General features: G+C 33.6%; 1 protein-coding gene across 3 annotated transcripts in view; it reads left to right on the top strand.

The window, feature by feature from the left end:
* The window catches only part of ERG (ETS transcription factor ERG), a 104,254-nt gene that overhangs the window by 51,808 nt on the left and 35,416 nt on the right, over positions 1-17,030 (top strand). For 2 of the 3 annotated variants that reach the window (XM_081950393.1, XM_081950392.1), the window contains exon 1: positions 9,706-9,830. The exons of the other annotated variant lie outside the window; for it this stretch is intronic. In XM_081950393.1, the coding sequence (XP_081806519.1) occupies positions 9,813-9,830 (18 nt within the window). In that variant the 5' untranslated portion in view covers positions 9,706-9,812. Of the gene's footprint in view, positions 1-9,705; positions 9,831-17,030 lie in introns of those variants that run through there. 3 annotated transcript variants of the gene reach the window in all.

Genomic DNA, 17,030 nt, shown 5'->3' with positions numbered 1-17,030 from the left:
TGTGAGAGAGAGAGAGAGAGAGAGAGAGAGAGCAAACAGGAGCTATATAAAATCAGAAACAAGGCTCCAGACACAGAGCCTTAGATCAGTACATATGGATATTAGGGTTGCTGTTCTATTAGTGATGAAACAGTTTGCTTCAATTGGATTATTAAATATTGATGTGTTAATACTGAGTGTACTCTGCCAAATGCAAAGTTCATTTTATAAACTCAACAATATAAAATGAACTTTGTGCTAAAATAAATAATCGGGCTCTATCAAGATCATAAATACTGTGCAGGTTAAGATAAAATTGGGGATTACTATTATAAATTATTTTTATATTATTGTATTTCAATATATGTATACACACACACATGTCAGAGAGAGGGGGGACGGCAGGGTAAATATATATATCATCACGTTTATTCATATTGTGGGGATGAATAACTTTGAAGGAGCCAGGTTAATCTCCAAAACAGAACACCTCAACAAGAGAATAATTATGGAAGCCATCGAAATAGAGAAACACCCCCACAATATGAATAAACGTGATGATACCTCCCACCTACCAAACATCTGGAAACCAGCCCTAGCCAACAAACGAACCCCACGCACCATCCAGGCCATTACAATACAAAACAACAATGCACACACAGCCAGCACCAATCAGCACCAATCTACCAATCATGATACAACCACACAACCTATCATTCCACTTACTGAAACAAAGCCAGCACCCCATCCCCTCCCACCAAGATTTACAGAAAGACGGCAGCTCCATTCCCATTTTAAGGCCAAGCTTGAAGATGGCAAGTGAGATCTTGCCGAAATGTTGCAAAGACAATCTCAACCTTACACGGGAAAAGACCCAAATACAACAAAACCAGCATATATATATATATATATATATATATATATATATATATATATATATATATATATATATATATATATATATATATATATATATATATATATATATATATATATATATATATATATATATATTCATACGGAAGGTTATGGGTCATATTTTATTGGTCCAATCCATTTAGTAAATAGTTGTTAAGGGATGAGAAACGAGTGACTGTCCCAAAGTCCAGTTCAATATCTTAAACATTACACCACACTGGTTCTCATAGATAGGTAAATAAGTAGATAATAGAGAGCCCTAATAGGCACTTTTGTTGGAAAAAAAATGAATTTGTATCGTATGATATAGATGCATAACATATGGTAAGAAAGGAAAAAGTCTTGGTGGCCAAAGGGTGACAGCTTTGAATGATTAAAACAATCTGGATAAGTCCTAGTCTTCCTGGTTCACTAAGATTCAAATTAATACATTTCACATCTGTTTCATGTTTTCAGACACTAAGAATGTATACCAACCCAGTATTAGACGTCTGTCTGCTCTTATAAGGAATTTAATTTGTGCCTCAATAAATGATTTCAGATTGATTGGATGAAATCTCAAACCCCTGCAAATAAAATTTATTTAATACGTTAGTGAACCACTCAAATACCAAAAAACAGAAAAGACAATTTAAAAAACCTGAATATTAATTCTTGCCTGGAATGAGAAATATCAGCTCCCTTTTATCCCATATTTCTGTAAAGTTTGAGCCTGAGAAATTTTAGCAGTAGTGAGAGTAGCATGTGACATGTTTTATTGCATTCTTGTTAACAAAAACCTTAACACATTTTAATTAATGAGCAATAGATTACTATTAATTACAATAGATTACTTTCAGCCTTTTAACTAGAGGATAATTCTGTTTAGTTGCACTTATTGATTGGTGCAATGTCCATTGGTGAGTGTGTATATAAATATATATAAATTGTTTTCTACATTTTCAGTTGTTAAGGCAGGTTTCTTCCTTGTGCCCAACTCTTCAAGTTATAAAATCATAAAAACCATAAAAAAATTAATTCAGTATCTGATTCTGAATATACTTTCAGATTATATTTAGGGCTAAAAATGGAGTCAACCGCTGTTATAAGGTAAAGAAAATTAACATTTGATGCCTAATAAAATAGGTTAATTTTCTCAATAAACCTTTTCTTTAGAAGAATGGTGAGCACCATCTAGTGACTAAAATAATATTCACATTTAATCTGCAGGGTGAAAACTATCCCATCACAAGATAGTTTATCTACTATGTGGTGACTAGATTTGCTGTTAAAGCTTACTTGTAAGTAAGCATAAATATAACTGTATCTAATCAAACTTATTTAAATTAAGCACCATTTTTTTCAGATTTTGAATTTGAAGATGCCTTCTAATATACTAATCTGTCAATTCTGTAAGAACTTGATGATTTAAAACCTAACTAGTAGTCCTCCAAAGATTTGTCATATAAGTTAATTATAATAATTTGTCTCCATTTAGTTGAATCTTCTGACATGTCTTGGGCTCTCTGCTTGAGGAGTTTTTAACCTTTATAACAATAACTTCTTTTTTCATCCAGCTCTCGGAAAATAAAAGTGAAAGGTAAAGTGATCAATGCATACTTTAAAGTGTATGCAAATTTTATAACTGAAGGGCAGCTCTACCACTATGCAGTATTGCACATGAAAATCTTTTTAATGACAGAGACCCTTTTAAGCCAAATTTCTAAATAGAAATATATTTACTGAGAAAACAGGAATTCAAGGAAAAACAGGAGAAAGGAGCAACAGCAAACAAAGCGAATTAAAAGCAGTAGTCAGCCTAGCCAAAAAATAGTTACTTGACATCTTTTTTGAGTAATATTTTGAATGGTAGTACATATTCTGGTTTATTATAGAAGGGGATAGTTTAAGAGAGATATCTGACCTCCCTTTTATAAGGTTGTTAGGCAGGTGTTGCTTGATGCTGATCCTTCTTTCTTCTCAGTTTTATAATTTTATGTAAAGGTTGTTGGACCAAAAGCTATTAGGAGGTTGTTTTACCCATTTAGGCAAAATACTCCCATCTTTGGGATTTAGCAAATGAATCATAACATTATCTATTGTTAAATAATTTGTTCAAGATACAAGTAAATTTGTTGCATGCTATATTACTCTGTTGCTAATATAAGCATTTCTTGCCAAATAATTATATCTAATTTCTTCTTTCTTGTTAGATAATCATTTCTGTATAGATTTCCAGCTGTATTAGGTTAATATGTTTTAAGTAAGTATGAATGGCTGTTATCACAGAATACTACTTAATACGAACATCAGGAAACAATATTTTGATATAATGAGATCTTTATTTCCAGTAAGAATAGTTTACATCTTTTATTGATCCATTTTGAGGTATTGAATACACTATATATAGAGCTGGTCAGCCTCTTTCTACAATTTTACTTATGAAAGTATTATCCAGAGGCTTCTTAGTGATTAATATATTGATGCTTTATTTGAGGAATATACTGCAAAACATAAGGCTTACCACTAGAAGATTCTTTTACATGCCGTTCCAGTGGGACATATTATCACTAGCTATGTGATGATGTACCTGTGTGATCTTTGCCTTGCAGTATATCATTTTTTTTCTACTCTGAAAACTGATTTTCATATTGGGACAGCTTTATTTTTGTTTGTTGTTGTGGTTGCATATGGAGCCGGGCACAGTGGCGCGAGTCTGTAATCCAGCTACTCTGGAAGCTGAGGCTGGCGGATTGCTTGAGCTCAGGAGTTCTGGGCTGCAGTGGGCTACACCGATCGGGTGTCCGCACTAAGTTCGTCTTGCATATGGGAAAACGCAGAAGTAAGGCAAAAAAAAAAAAAAGATATAATAGGGATTGTATTAAAATGTTCAACCATATTTTGCTGCAATGTATACCTTCTTTCTTTCTTTCTTTCTTTCTTTCTTTCTTTCTTTCTTTCTTTCTTTCTTTCTTTTTTGTTTAGAATCTCAGATAAGAAACCGCATGTAATTTGGAAGGAAATCAAATGCAAATGAATATGGGAGCAACAGTTTAGCAAAATGCGTATATTTGAGGTCAGGAAAATGATGGTTCAGATGTTGATTACCAAAGTGTGGCAAACCTTTTTTCAAAGCTGATGACTAACTAAATAGGTACACTAAGTAATTATAAAAATGAAACTGTATAAAATTTAAACACGTCTTGTTGAGTTCATCCTTTACAACATAAAAAATAAAAAGTAAAAGAAAGAAAGAAGGAAGGAAGGAAGGAAGGAAAGAAAGAAGGAAAGAAGGAAAGAAAGAAAGAAAGAAAGAAAGAAAGAAAGAAAGAAAGAAAGAAAGAAAGAAAAGAAAGAAGTTCTTCAGGAAACCTATGCCTTTTGATGTAACAATTAGTCTTTATTTGCTTAAAGCTAGTTCTAAACAGTGCTGTAGATATAAATCATATTTAAACATTTCACTTTTAAAATAGTTTTTAATCTTATCCTTGTAATATATAATATAAATTTAATGTATAAATTTTATTACTATTTCTACTTAAAATACGATTAGAAAATTGATTAGAAACAAAAAAAACCATGGAAAATTATAATTGGTCCAGTAGCAAGATCAGTGACAGAAAACTAAAAGTAATTGAATCTACTGTCTAACATAGCTTCTGTTGTAACTGTTATGAGAGCTAAACAACTAAATAAGCCAGTCTAATGGTTAAAGCATAAGGCTAGAAACCAAGAGGTTGAGTTCTAATCTTGCCTTAGGCATGAAAACTATCTTGAGTGATCCAAGGTCAGTTACTCTCTCTCAGCCCAATTCTCCTCATAGGGTTGTTGATGTGGGGAAAATAGAAAGAAGGAATATTATGGATGTTTGCTTTCTTGAGTTATTTATACAGTAATGAAGGCAGGATAAAATTATTATTAGGTTTATGATGAATAAAAGTATTAGGATATTTGACGTAACTGGATATTTGATTTCCTTATTGATAGGCATTGTGCAAGTTGGAAGAAAAGTTTCCAATTCCATTTCCTTGAGTACAGGTTTCCCACAGGTTTGTGTCTCGAGTCCACTATTGTTCACCTTGATGACCCACGGCTGCTGTGCCAAATGTGCTACAAATCATATTGTGAAGTATGCGGATGACATGACAGTTCTGGGTCTTATCTGGGATGACAATGAAGATGCTTATAGGGAAGAGGTGAAGGCTCTGGTGCACTGGTGCAATAAAAGTAACATGGTTCTAAGTGTTGATAAAAAAGCTGGTTGTTAGTTACCTCAGACCGTGTCCTGCCTCATCCTTCGGCCAATATACTACAGAGATCATTGTAGATTTTAAAAAGAGCCAGCATGGTCAAAGGTGGGTTCCTACCACTTCAGCCCGGTTTGGCTAAACTGGTAGTGGTTTGCCAGCCTAGGTCGCCGGAACCAGCAATGACCCAGGCCTGCCATGCCTCCAAACTGGTTCCCAGGTCGGCGCAGCATGTTTTTTTTTCATTTTTTAATGTTTTGCGTATGCGCAGACCTATTTTTGGGGAACTGTGGACGTGTACACGAACAAAGCTAGCACATGTGCAAAATTGCACACACACCAAACCGGCAGTAATGCCAGCTGCAACCCATCCACTCAGTATTAAAGATGCAGCTGTAGAGTGGTCAACAGTATTAAGTATCCCGGGTGCAGATAACTAACAATCTGAACTGGTCTCTCCATACGTCATCCTTAGTGAAGCATGTAAACCAGCATTTGCATTTCCTGCATCGGATGAGGAGAGCACAACTTTCTCCTTCTGCCTGGGCCATTTTTTACAGAGGCATGATTGTATGTGTTTTAACAAACTGCATCACTGTTTGGTTTGGTGGCAGGAGTGCCTCAGATAGAAAGTCCATACAGAGAGTGGTAAGGACAGCTGAGAAGATTATAGGAAGATCGCTTCCTGTTATTCAGGATACTGCTTATAAGTGGTATGTGCTTAAAGTTCAAAGCATGGTTAGAGACCCCACACATCCACTTCACGGTCTGTTTCTGTTGCTCCCCTGTGGGTGGAGGTTCCGAAGTATTTCTACCAGATTCTGTAACAGCTTTGTTCCCTAGGCCATACATCCAGTAAATTCGCGAGATTAATTTTTCTTGCCATGTCCATTTATACATCCGAAATACACCGTGTTGTTTCTCTCTGTCATATAATATATGTGGGTATATGCATAATTTATTTATTTATTTATTTATATATTTGTCATCTTTATGTAGTGAATTTTGGAGGTTGAGAGCTGTATGCAACAAAAATTTCATTTTAATGTAATGCCAAGTGCATATTTAAAGTGACAATAAAATTATTCTAAGTCTAAGTCATTAAATAAATTAGAAGTTAATATTTTACAATTAGTTGCTGTCCATTTAGTTTCAGCTCAGTTTATCTGAATTATAGCTGATGCCAAAATATTTTTATTATCAACCAAACACTGTAGACTGAAGTCCATGAAAAGGTAGACAAAGGTAGGTGAATTAGTTTATAAAGTAACCATATTGCTAAATGTTGAACAACAATATAATTTGGCAACCTTTCTGGATATTATAGATAGCCTGGTACTAAAAAGGGAATGTTTCTTCCTCTGAGTTACCAGGGCTATTGATTAAGATGTACACTTAGTAGTAGAAAGAGGAATGAGGGAATGTGTGTAATTTTGCCCTAACAAAGAAACCTTAAATCTCCTGACACTATAGGGAGTACTTTCAGGTACATCTCTATAAGCCATAGCAATAAGGTAGAAGTACGTTCCCTCTTAGAGAATTTAGACTTAAGCTCTTTAGGGCTTTGAAAGTAATTACTAATATTTGATGTTTTATCTAAACAATCAACAGTTAGCAATTCCTAGAGATATAATTTCGGTCTTAAGAACACAGACACAATTGTATTAAAATATTTTATTCTATTTTATGAATCCATCTAGCAATTAAGTTATGTATTATGTTGCTTTAAACTACCATATGCTTCTAAACTCTTTTGCCAAGGTATATATGAGACCCCATTTCACAATCCTTTCTTAAAACTAATTTAGGTTTTATCGCCATATTTCTAGTAGTATACTTGGAAAGACTGACAAGTCTGAGGTGGCTCTCAGAATAACAGAGTTGGAAGGGACTTTGGAGGTCTTCTAGTCCAATCCCCTGGTTGATATCATTTTAGACAAATGGTTAATTTAGTAGATGATGTTGAGGGATTGCCCTTGTTCAGATTTCGGCAATGTTCCACCTTGTTCTCCAATTCATAATTTTTAATATTTAGAGAGCAGACAAGTTCTCAGATAATGCTATTCTTCTCCTATTCTTACCTTGTAACCCAGGAGTGTGAATGTGCAGAAGTTATTTAAAATATAAGAGCAAATAAGAAATCCTGCTGATCCTAGATGTGTTCAGCAGGTTAAGGATGGTGTGAATAAACTTCCTAGTTTAGGAATATTCTGCAACCATCCTTGCTTACAAATATGCAGATAGTAATGAAACATTAGCAGTATCATCTTTTTGGACCTTAAGAGAGCTTGAGCCCTTAATTTGTTCAAAATAGGGAAGCCAATGTTGCTTGAATGGGCTATATAATATGAAAGACCTGTGATTATCTATTTGTTTTCAGCTCAATGCAAAGTCCTGGAAGTCCTAAAGAGTTTGAGACAAGAGTCCTTCATGAATCAAATTCTCCCCTATGGGAACTTTGCTCACCTTATGGTCCCTTCTTACAGTCCCATATCTGCCAGATATTCATCTGGAAGGAACAAGAGAAAGGTAATTTTATAGTTATGCTCAGTTTATGAAATAATAGTTTGCAAATATTATTGTTTCACTTCTTATCAGGCACTTCTCTTTCATTTTTCTGTTAAGATTTTGTTGTTAAATGTCTATTTTTTTCCTTTAGTGTAAAAAAAAAAACCTTTGGTTTTTTAAATGTATAATATTTTGTTGTAAGCCACCTTATTTCTACATTGCAGAAAAAAATGAACATTCTATTATACAAATATAAAATAGGTAAATCTTTGTTTTCATCTGTTAAGTCACATACTCTATTTTTTATATTTCACAAGTTTTATAGATTTAGAATAGAATACTTTATTTGGTCAGGTGTCATTAGACACACACAAGGAATTTAAGCTGGCATATTGCGCAGTATCAGTGAATTCTGGCTAATCTAATTTTGTTGCACCTCCAATCATTCCTAGCATAACTGATATTTCTAAGAAATATAAATATGTCAGGACTAAAATTGGTAATCTTAGCTTCAGATTATATTTCTGGTTTAATGAAGTCTAAATATCCTGGCTCACTATATTGGGTACAACTTTCACAGCCAGCATCTCTTGGACGTGTTGGGCATCAGGGTTTAGTCACCATGCTCTACACAATACATTTCCACATATTTTACAGGCAACTTAGCAGGGACTAACCAGGCTCCTGTCTTTATAGTCCAGTGTCCTAAATACTGATTGGTCTTTAGCCAAGGCGATTTCCAATTGGTTCTTTGTTTGTGCCCAATTCTGTTTGGTTGTTTTGACTGTATTTGTTCCTGATTGATACATTGTTCATGTTGGCTTTTGCTCATTTTTCAAGTGCTCATTCCTGATTGGTTCATTGTTGGTGCTGGATTCTGGTTGGTTAGTCTGAGCACCTGAATATCGATAAGGCCCTTGTCCAGGCAAATGTATGATTATCCCATTTTGAAGAGCTGATTCTTGGTTGATTCTGCTTTGGGGCAGAATCTTGATGTGGCACAGGCAAATAGCCAAGCTTTGTTAACCTTCAGTCATTTTTCTATTGTGCTACACCATAAGGATCATAAAATTCAGTTCAAGGACACACAGATGCTGTCAACAAATATCAAACTATTTTGTATGCCTGCATTGAGAGGCTATTGAGATCCACAAACATCCTAATAGTTTCAACAAGAAAGAAATCTAAAAACCACACCAAGATCCTACCCAAAAGCAGGATCAACCAGGATTGGTTGTACTGTTGTGCAAGGGAACTATAAGAATTTGGATGATTACCAAACACTGACATCATCACAGCACCTGACCAATCTCATCTGTTCTACAAGGTGGGAAGTCATAGGGAGGGAGCTCCAGCAAATCTCAGGACTGTAAATTAGATTGGGAAGTTGAAATATATCCCAGAAGAAAACAAGAGCAAATGACTTCCATGTTTTTACCAAGAATGTTATGTGAACGTATCCATGGTCACTAGCAACTGAGCTGACTTGAAAGAGATTGCACCTGTATTATATACACACCTTTGAAAGTCAGCATCATTTTTTTCCTGCCTTCCCAAAGCAAGTGATTGGAAAGACCTTTCTCTTCTGGAGTTTCTGGAAAATGGTTGCCAATTAAAATCAGCAGGTTGGTGTTCAATGGGAAAAGATCCTATCCTGGCATAGAAGGCAGTTGGATTCATTCAAGTTTAATTGTTGTAAGTTAGTTCAGGGATGTTACTGCATCTACTGACATTTGTGGGTGACAGCAGCTTGTCCAGTCTAAATTTGGCCCCAAATATTTAATCCTTTTAGGAGGCTTATATCAAATTTGGCCCAGTTCATGTGACATCTGCATCCTGCTTCAGTATGTTAGACCGTATTTACTGTACATCACATCGCACCTGCCAACACTGTCATAGCCAATTCACTTTTTTAAAAAAAAAAAAACCTTGTAGCTGCATATCGTCAAGAAAAACAACATTGTTTTAGGACCTCTTATCTCTTAGCTCCCAAATATCCTGTTTCTTCAAACTGCAGTAGCCAGGACCAATAGAAACCTCTTCCTGCCACTGCCTGACTTCATTTCCCAGAGTTAGCACAATCTCATCCGTTCTAAATAACTTCATCAAAACTTCTTTCTGGTCAGAGTGAAGCAATAATTATTATTGACAATTATTAGCGATCAATAAGCTAGATACATTATGGCGAGCACTATTAAGGTAAGAAAGGGAATGCCTTGTGGTTAGTCTTTTTATATTGTGTTTTTCCCCCAAAATTTGCTTTTTAAACAGCAGTAAGGTAGAATTGGGCAACACCCCCCACAGCCACAATAGAGGACAAGAAGATTTCCTTTGTACTGCTTAGTAAATTTCCTTTTTCCTACTCCCTGTCCACAAGGCTTAAAAACTTGAAACTGAGAAAAAGTTGGGTGTTTTTTTAAAATTCACTGTTCAGTGCTGTGGATTATACTTGCAAAGCCTTTGGAGGGAAGACCTGCATTTACTGGTTGCAATAATTTTTGAACAAATTTGGATATTTATCTGAATTAGGCTCTGGAAAAAGTAATCACTGAGAATTAAATAACACAATTTGGAATTCTTCTCAGCATTTGATTTGAAGCTGAAATTTTCTTCTTTTAATTTGGATATTATTTTGAAATAATATTTGATTCATATTATTTTGAGCTACGAGAATTAGTAAGGTTGCTCTTTTAAGATATACTTCATTTTTTTTAAAAAAATGGAGTATTTAATAAAATCTTTGACAAGTTTGTGATTTCAGTTTCTTAGCGTTCTTTTTAGCTTTTTAAAACAACTGCTTAGCATTATAATGTTCCTAAGGGTGGATTATAATGTTTTTGAGATAAATAATATTATTTGTGTCTGTGTAGATTTCGCTTATAGTTACAGCTCATAGATAATAATTACAGATATGGCAGTAAGCGTTAATTATCCGCTGAAGAAATAAACTGTGTGTAATTTTAATTTAATATGAAGAAATAGGATTTATGTTAATGAAAAGCTCTTCAGGGTACAATATTTTATTAATAGCCATATTTTATCTTTTTCCTAAACTAGAGTTTTATATTTTAGAAACAAAATTAGAACATTGATATCAGAATCCTATGCATATATATTAAGGCACTGTTTAACTAGATGCATTACATATTATTTAGGTTTAGGTGATTTAGAATTATAATCCATGTAATTTTCTTTAATAATAATAGTGACCATGACTTCCTTTTATTTGATAAGGTTACTTAATATATTTCATTAATTAATATTATCAAGTATTATTGACTTGCTGAGACCATTGTAGTATTAAAAATCTTTTTATTTGATAAACATGGACTCTCTGATAGTAGAATATTGAATGAGTGAAATATTATTTAGTAAAAGTAGGAGAGTAAGATAGGTGGACTTTATTCTGAGCTAAAAGTGTTGAACATCTTTCAAATTAAGTTTAAAATGAATATTTTTGGCTTTTCTATTTATTTAATTTTATCCACACTAAGTAAATATGAAAATCAGCATGATAAACCTATCTATTCAGAGTATTTTAAAAAACAATACCTATTAAAGCTAATAAAATTGATGACATCTTTATGCATTTAGTTATGTTATTTGAACCATACTTTGTAATATAGCAGAAGGTTAACAATTATTCTAAAAATGTTATCAGAATTTTATCAATCAACTTTGCTACCAATGTATAATTTTATGTACTTTGAGAATATAGGAATAGTGAAAGAGGGAGTTAAATACTGTTAAAATAAACATGCACTGTGAGGTGTTCAGAATATCTTGTTTCTATTGTATTTGAGGCTATTGCTTTTCAAGAAAGTATTCCGATTACCATTTTAAGAAAATGTGAAAATCCTGGCCGATCTGCATCAAAAGTGTAGTTTTAATATGTAAAAAAGTGTAAATTTGGCTACATGGTATTGCAGTAATTCTTTATTTGTTCTAACAATGCATTCTTACTTAAATTTGTTACAGTAAACATGAATCTAATTAGGACGCATAATCATACTGACATATGGCCACTTCGAGTTGGAGACAAAAACAAATAAACGTATTTCTCCAACATAAATAGCTCTAATTTCTAATAAAGAATAGAACAATAAATAGATGAATGCAATTATTATAAAACGCAGCAGGAGAAAAAGATAGGTTCTTATATTTCCATCTATTTTTCTCTTCCAATGGACATAAAATTAATCTTATTACCTGTTTGTAATAAGATTGCGGTATTTTTTTCAACTCCTGTTATTCAAAATTTGGGAGGTATAAAAAGGAATTTTATTCCACAGCATGTCCTGTTATCTTGCTTCTGTGGCCATTGATACAATTGAAAGGTTATAATAATATGCTTTTTTTGTTACTACTGGTTACCCTGAAACTATGTACTGATTACATTTGTGGATAACTAAACCACCTAATCTGTCTCAGAACATATACAGCCTTTTTTTCAATTGTTAGTTTCCTTTTTTGTGGTTGAAATGCTGTGCTATCTGAGATTAAATGTCTGCATATTTAGAAGGAATATTTGAGGTTCCATAGTCAGAGTTAAAAACATGGATTTCTGCATAAAACTCAGGCAATATATTAACTACAATGGTTTTTAAATATTTATTATGACTTTCTGAAAATATTGGCATATTTGTAAGAAACGGATTTGTGCAATATATTTTAATGACAGTATTGAAAAAAATGCAGGTATAATTGCAAAATAAGGCAGAGTGAAATTTTTGTTTATATTTCTTATTTTTTGCCAGCATTGATATAGACCAGTTAAGTGAAAAAACGTATTGTTACTCCTTTTTTGTTAGTCAATAAGATAGTTTGCCTATAAAATGCAAGAGTAAATATTAATATAAACAGATATGATTAGGGTAACGCTTCGGTAAATCTTAAATGACTCAAGGTTGCACATGATAAAATGCCTTTTTATCTCTTCAGTATACAATGCTATTGCAAAGTTAGGTACATCCAAACAGACCTAGCTGCTCTATCTTCAGAGCTAAAAAGGAAGGGTGAAATAACAGTGTTGGAACCCTAGGGTCTCTAAGAGAAGGGCTTGAAAAGATATTTCATACAGAGACTGCTTTAAAAATGTGCAAACCTCTCTGTGTCTATATAAAAGAATTAAGGCTTGATGCTGCTGTTGATAACAAACTAAAGCTGTAGATGTCAGACATGAAGGAATCAGAAATACAATAACCCATTTGGCTGTGCTATTAAATATCCTATAGAAATATACAAGAGCCTCATCATTTAGAGACTTATATTATTATACCTTCTTTTGTCTCCTACCTGGGTTCATAAATTGAATGAAAAAGAAACATTTTCCCCACTATTAAATGAATTTTATATCTCACTTCTCGCTAACTGCAATGATAAGGAGTGTGAGATACTCTGACCAAGGATGCGTGAATCTTTTGGATGCTTGTATCTTTTCTTGGAAGTGAAGGCTTGAGGGAGAAATGCAGAAAATACATCCATTCTGCTTTTATCAGAATAACAATAACATTATCTCTTTTAGATTGCATCAGCAGTTCTCTGAATGAAATAAACATGAATAAACATGAATTTAATTTAAAATTTTAATTAGCTAAAATATTTCAATAATGTCAAATATCCTGAGATTTCAGGCAAGAATGCTGACTTCTGGCAGCTATGATAGTCTAAAATATTAATCATCAATATATAGATAGATATAAGATGATATAGAGACATAGAGACAGAGATATAGGTACCCACAGCAGGGGGCAGCATTTAGCCAACTAACTATTCTTGAAAAGGCTTAGCAGGGTTTTGAATCTAGTTTTACTTGGCTGAGAGACTATTGGGAAATGCCGGGCTGTAGGTTAGTTTGGGAGGTTGAAGAAACACCCAGGATGAAGAAAGTGGCAAGCATTTCTTTACTATTGTCAGGAAAAATAGATAGACATGAGCAGTTAAGGTCAACCTGAAGGAACCTTTGTCTTATTTCAAGGAACCTTCTGATGCCACAAGTGGTCTATAGTCCACAGGTTGGAATACATTGCCTTATACTGTAACTCAAATTTACTATAGTTCTTATAGATGTTAAGCTGAGACATGTAGATTACTTGTGCTGTGATCAGGGATGGGTTCCTGCCAATTCTAACCTCTTCTATAGAAGAGGTTCCACAAATCTACAGTGCCGTTTAGAACCAGTTCCAGCTCCCTCCCCCCGCCCATCCGCACATCATCAAGATGAAGAGCGAGAGGAGGAATTCTGGGAGCTGAAGTCCACAAGTCTTAAAGCTGTCAAGTTTGAACACCCCTGGGGTTTTTTTTCTAAAGGGTTAAGGTCTTGTAACTTGACAGCTTTAAGACTTGCGTGCTTCAAATGCCAGAGTTTCTGAGCCAACATGACTGGAGGAGGAATTCTGGGAGTTGAAGTCCACAAGTCTTAAAGTTGCCAAGTTTGAACACCCCTGGGGGTTTTTTTCTAAAGGGTTAGGAGTGCAAGGGTCTTGTAGCTTGACAGCTTTAAGACTTGCATGCTTCAAATGCCAGAGTTTCTGAACCAACATTTTGGTTGCTAAGGAAGAGCGTTGTTAAGTGTGTTTTACCACATTTTACAAGTTGGCCACGCCCTCCCAGTCACATGCCCGGCAAACCAATACCACCCAGTCACATGGCCAGCAAGCCATTTCCACAAAGCAGGCCACACCTACAGAAGAGGTTCTAAAAAAATTGAAACCCACCACTGGCTGTGATAGATAATTTGGGGAGTTCTCCTATATGAATAATCTTAGACATCTGTTAGATTTCTTTACATCTAGTTTTTAGATTGGCATGTGCAGCAGTGCAGTATGACACTATTATTTATATGTTATAGCTTTGGAGTTGAAGAACAGATGTTTAAGCAATAAAAGCACTATCTTATTACTTGAAGCCTGCTTAAAAAGAATTGATTTATAACAATGATTAAATCTATAGTGATCTTTTTAATACTTTTCTCCATCCTTTAATACTCCTTTATATTCTATTCTATTACCACATAAGGGATATGTATAATTTTTCAAACAGGGCGTTTAGCTAGAACAGTAATTCCTAAACTGGGGGTAATTAGCCTCAAGGGGGTAATGTGGGCATATCCCCAAGATAATGAAGCTATTTGTAATTTGAATTGAAGATCCAGTTTGGGATGCTGCCGCCAAGATTCTTGACTAAAAACACACGGTTTAGATTCTTTGTAGGGGTAATGACATTCAAGAACAGGAAAGGGGGTAATTGGGTTAAAAAGATTTAAAAATACTAAGACTTTATTTTTACTTGGCAAGCCCATAGAATGTATATAATGCATCAATTCTGCATGCTGTTTTCTATTCTTCTCTTATTTCTTTATTTATACTAGTTGTAACATATTTATAATCACATATTGAGAATAAATCCATCCAAAGGAAGACTTTTTTCTTTCAATAGTTAGGGGCATTATGCAGATGCCTACACTTTTACAGGATAATATAGAAATCCATTTCTCTGGTCACAACTCTTTTTTCCTCTTAAGCTATTGTAATATTAATATGTTCTGTCAGAGAAGTCAAATCAATGGTTAACAATTCATATTATCATGAATACTCTATTTTAGTCTAGTAGCTGCCAACTACGTCCATTTTCATGAAGCTCAATGAAGTGTTTAATGATGAATATCAAATGCACTTAAATAATTGCATTTGTATTTGTTATTAGAAAAATAGAATATTCTCAAACATCTGTTAATTTTTTTTGAAAGAAATGGATTTGTTTGAAGTGTTAAAAGAAATCTACACAATAAGCCTAATTTTATGAGAAATACATCTTCAAAAACATTTGCAACTGCATATTATGGTTTTAATTGTGATATTGTTTAAGAGTCAATTGGATTGAGATGGGTGACTATAGAAATTGAGTAAATAAAAATCTTTACTGAACTTTCAGATATAAATTTATGTGAGAATCTGAAAATTATACCATGAAGTGGTAGTTTTTAATGGACAAATTCTTAAAAATTGTGTAGAAAGGGTAGCATATTAAAGTCCCAAATGCTTTATTCATTTAGTATAGACTGGTTGGAAATCCGAATTTAATTAATTATTATGATTATATTACCTAATAGTAGGATGAGATAGAAACATAGCTCAATACATGAAATTTAACTTTAACAAGGAAGTAATTATAGCTATTGGCAAGTCCTGGATCTATCCACTTTAGTTGGTTTGTTACAAACTGCAATAATATAGCTAACTTTTTCCTTGGGTTATGCAAATAGTTCTTTCTATATGATTGATACTTGCTATATGCCACAGAATCATAGAATCATCTATGCAGAATCTATTGTGCATAAAGCTGAATATATGTACACTATCTTCATGGGTTCAGATGAATGCAACAAGACTTAGGTGAGATCAACAGATACAATCCTGCTGATTCATGAATTCATTTCTTTATGGATGAACTTATTTAAAGGATTCTAAGGAAGTAATAGCAAGCAGTCCCGGCTTCCGTTTCTGCTTAGCTATGGTTTCTGATTCTGCAGAAATATTTGCTCGCTACATTTGTTTGTCAAATGGACAATATAATGTAGTGATTGCAGATATAGTATGCTCCAAAAGTATGACTTATAAGTAATAACAATTACAGTCTAACCTATCTGGAAAGCAGCAGGCTGGAAATGGCTGCTGCAAAGTGTCAATATAACGATTAGAATCAATCTGGCTAAAGGGAGGAAGAAGAAGAACAAGACAAAATATCTCTTATATTTCTAAATAATGCAGTCACTTCAAAATTATGAACCAATACTATTAGGGACCAATATTTTTGGTGGACATTTGTCATTCTTGAGAGCTAAAATATTTTGTAGAATAATGCACTTATTATCTAGATAAATATTAAACATATTGGCAAAACTCTTATGATAATGATAACAAACCTGTAGACAGTTATTTCCTGTCTCCATTTCCTTTCTAATAGCTCATCAGATCATAGCTCATCAGATCAGGGGCTGTCATTAAAGGAAATTTTTCAATGGGAACTTCCTGTCTACTATATCTAATTCATTAGAAAGAAAGCATTTCTGTTCAATAGAAATGTTCAGAAATTAGCAATTTTTAAATAATAATAATAATAATAATAATAATAATAATAATAATAATAATAATAATAATAATAATAATAATGTTGAAGAACTTTCAAAAAAGGCTTCTACAGCCTCATTTCATTACACTATATGGAATTAAATTAAATATATGATTGTCGCCTTGACTCTATTCCAAATTAAGGAATTACAGGGTTGTTAAAAAAAGAAGTTTTTTTAATATGATTCCACAAAATAAGTGGAATCTTTGTTGTGAAATGTATTATACCACAAACAACTCAATTAGATGTTACCTGAACTTTAGGAAGGAC

This window comes from Natrix helvetica (assembly GCF_964273705.1).
Source record: "Natrix helvetica genome assembly, chromosome: 4".
In the NCBI taxonomy this organism is placed as follows: Eukaryota; Metazoa; Chordata; class Lepidosauria; order Squamata; family Natricidae; genus Natrix; species Natrix helvetica.
This window is presented reverse-complemented; position numbering and strand designations above follow the sequence as displayed.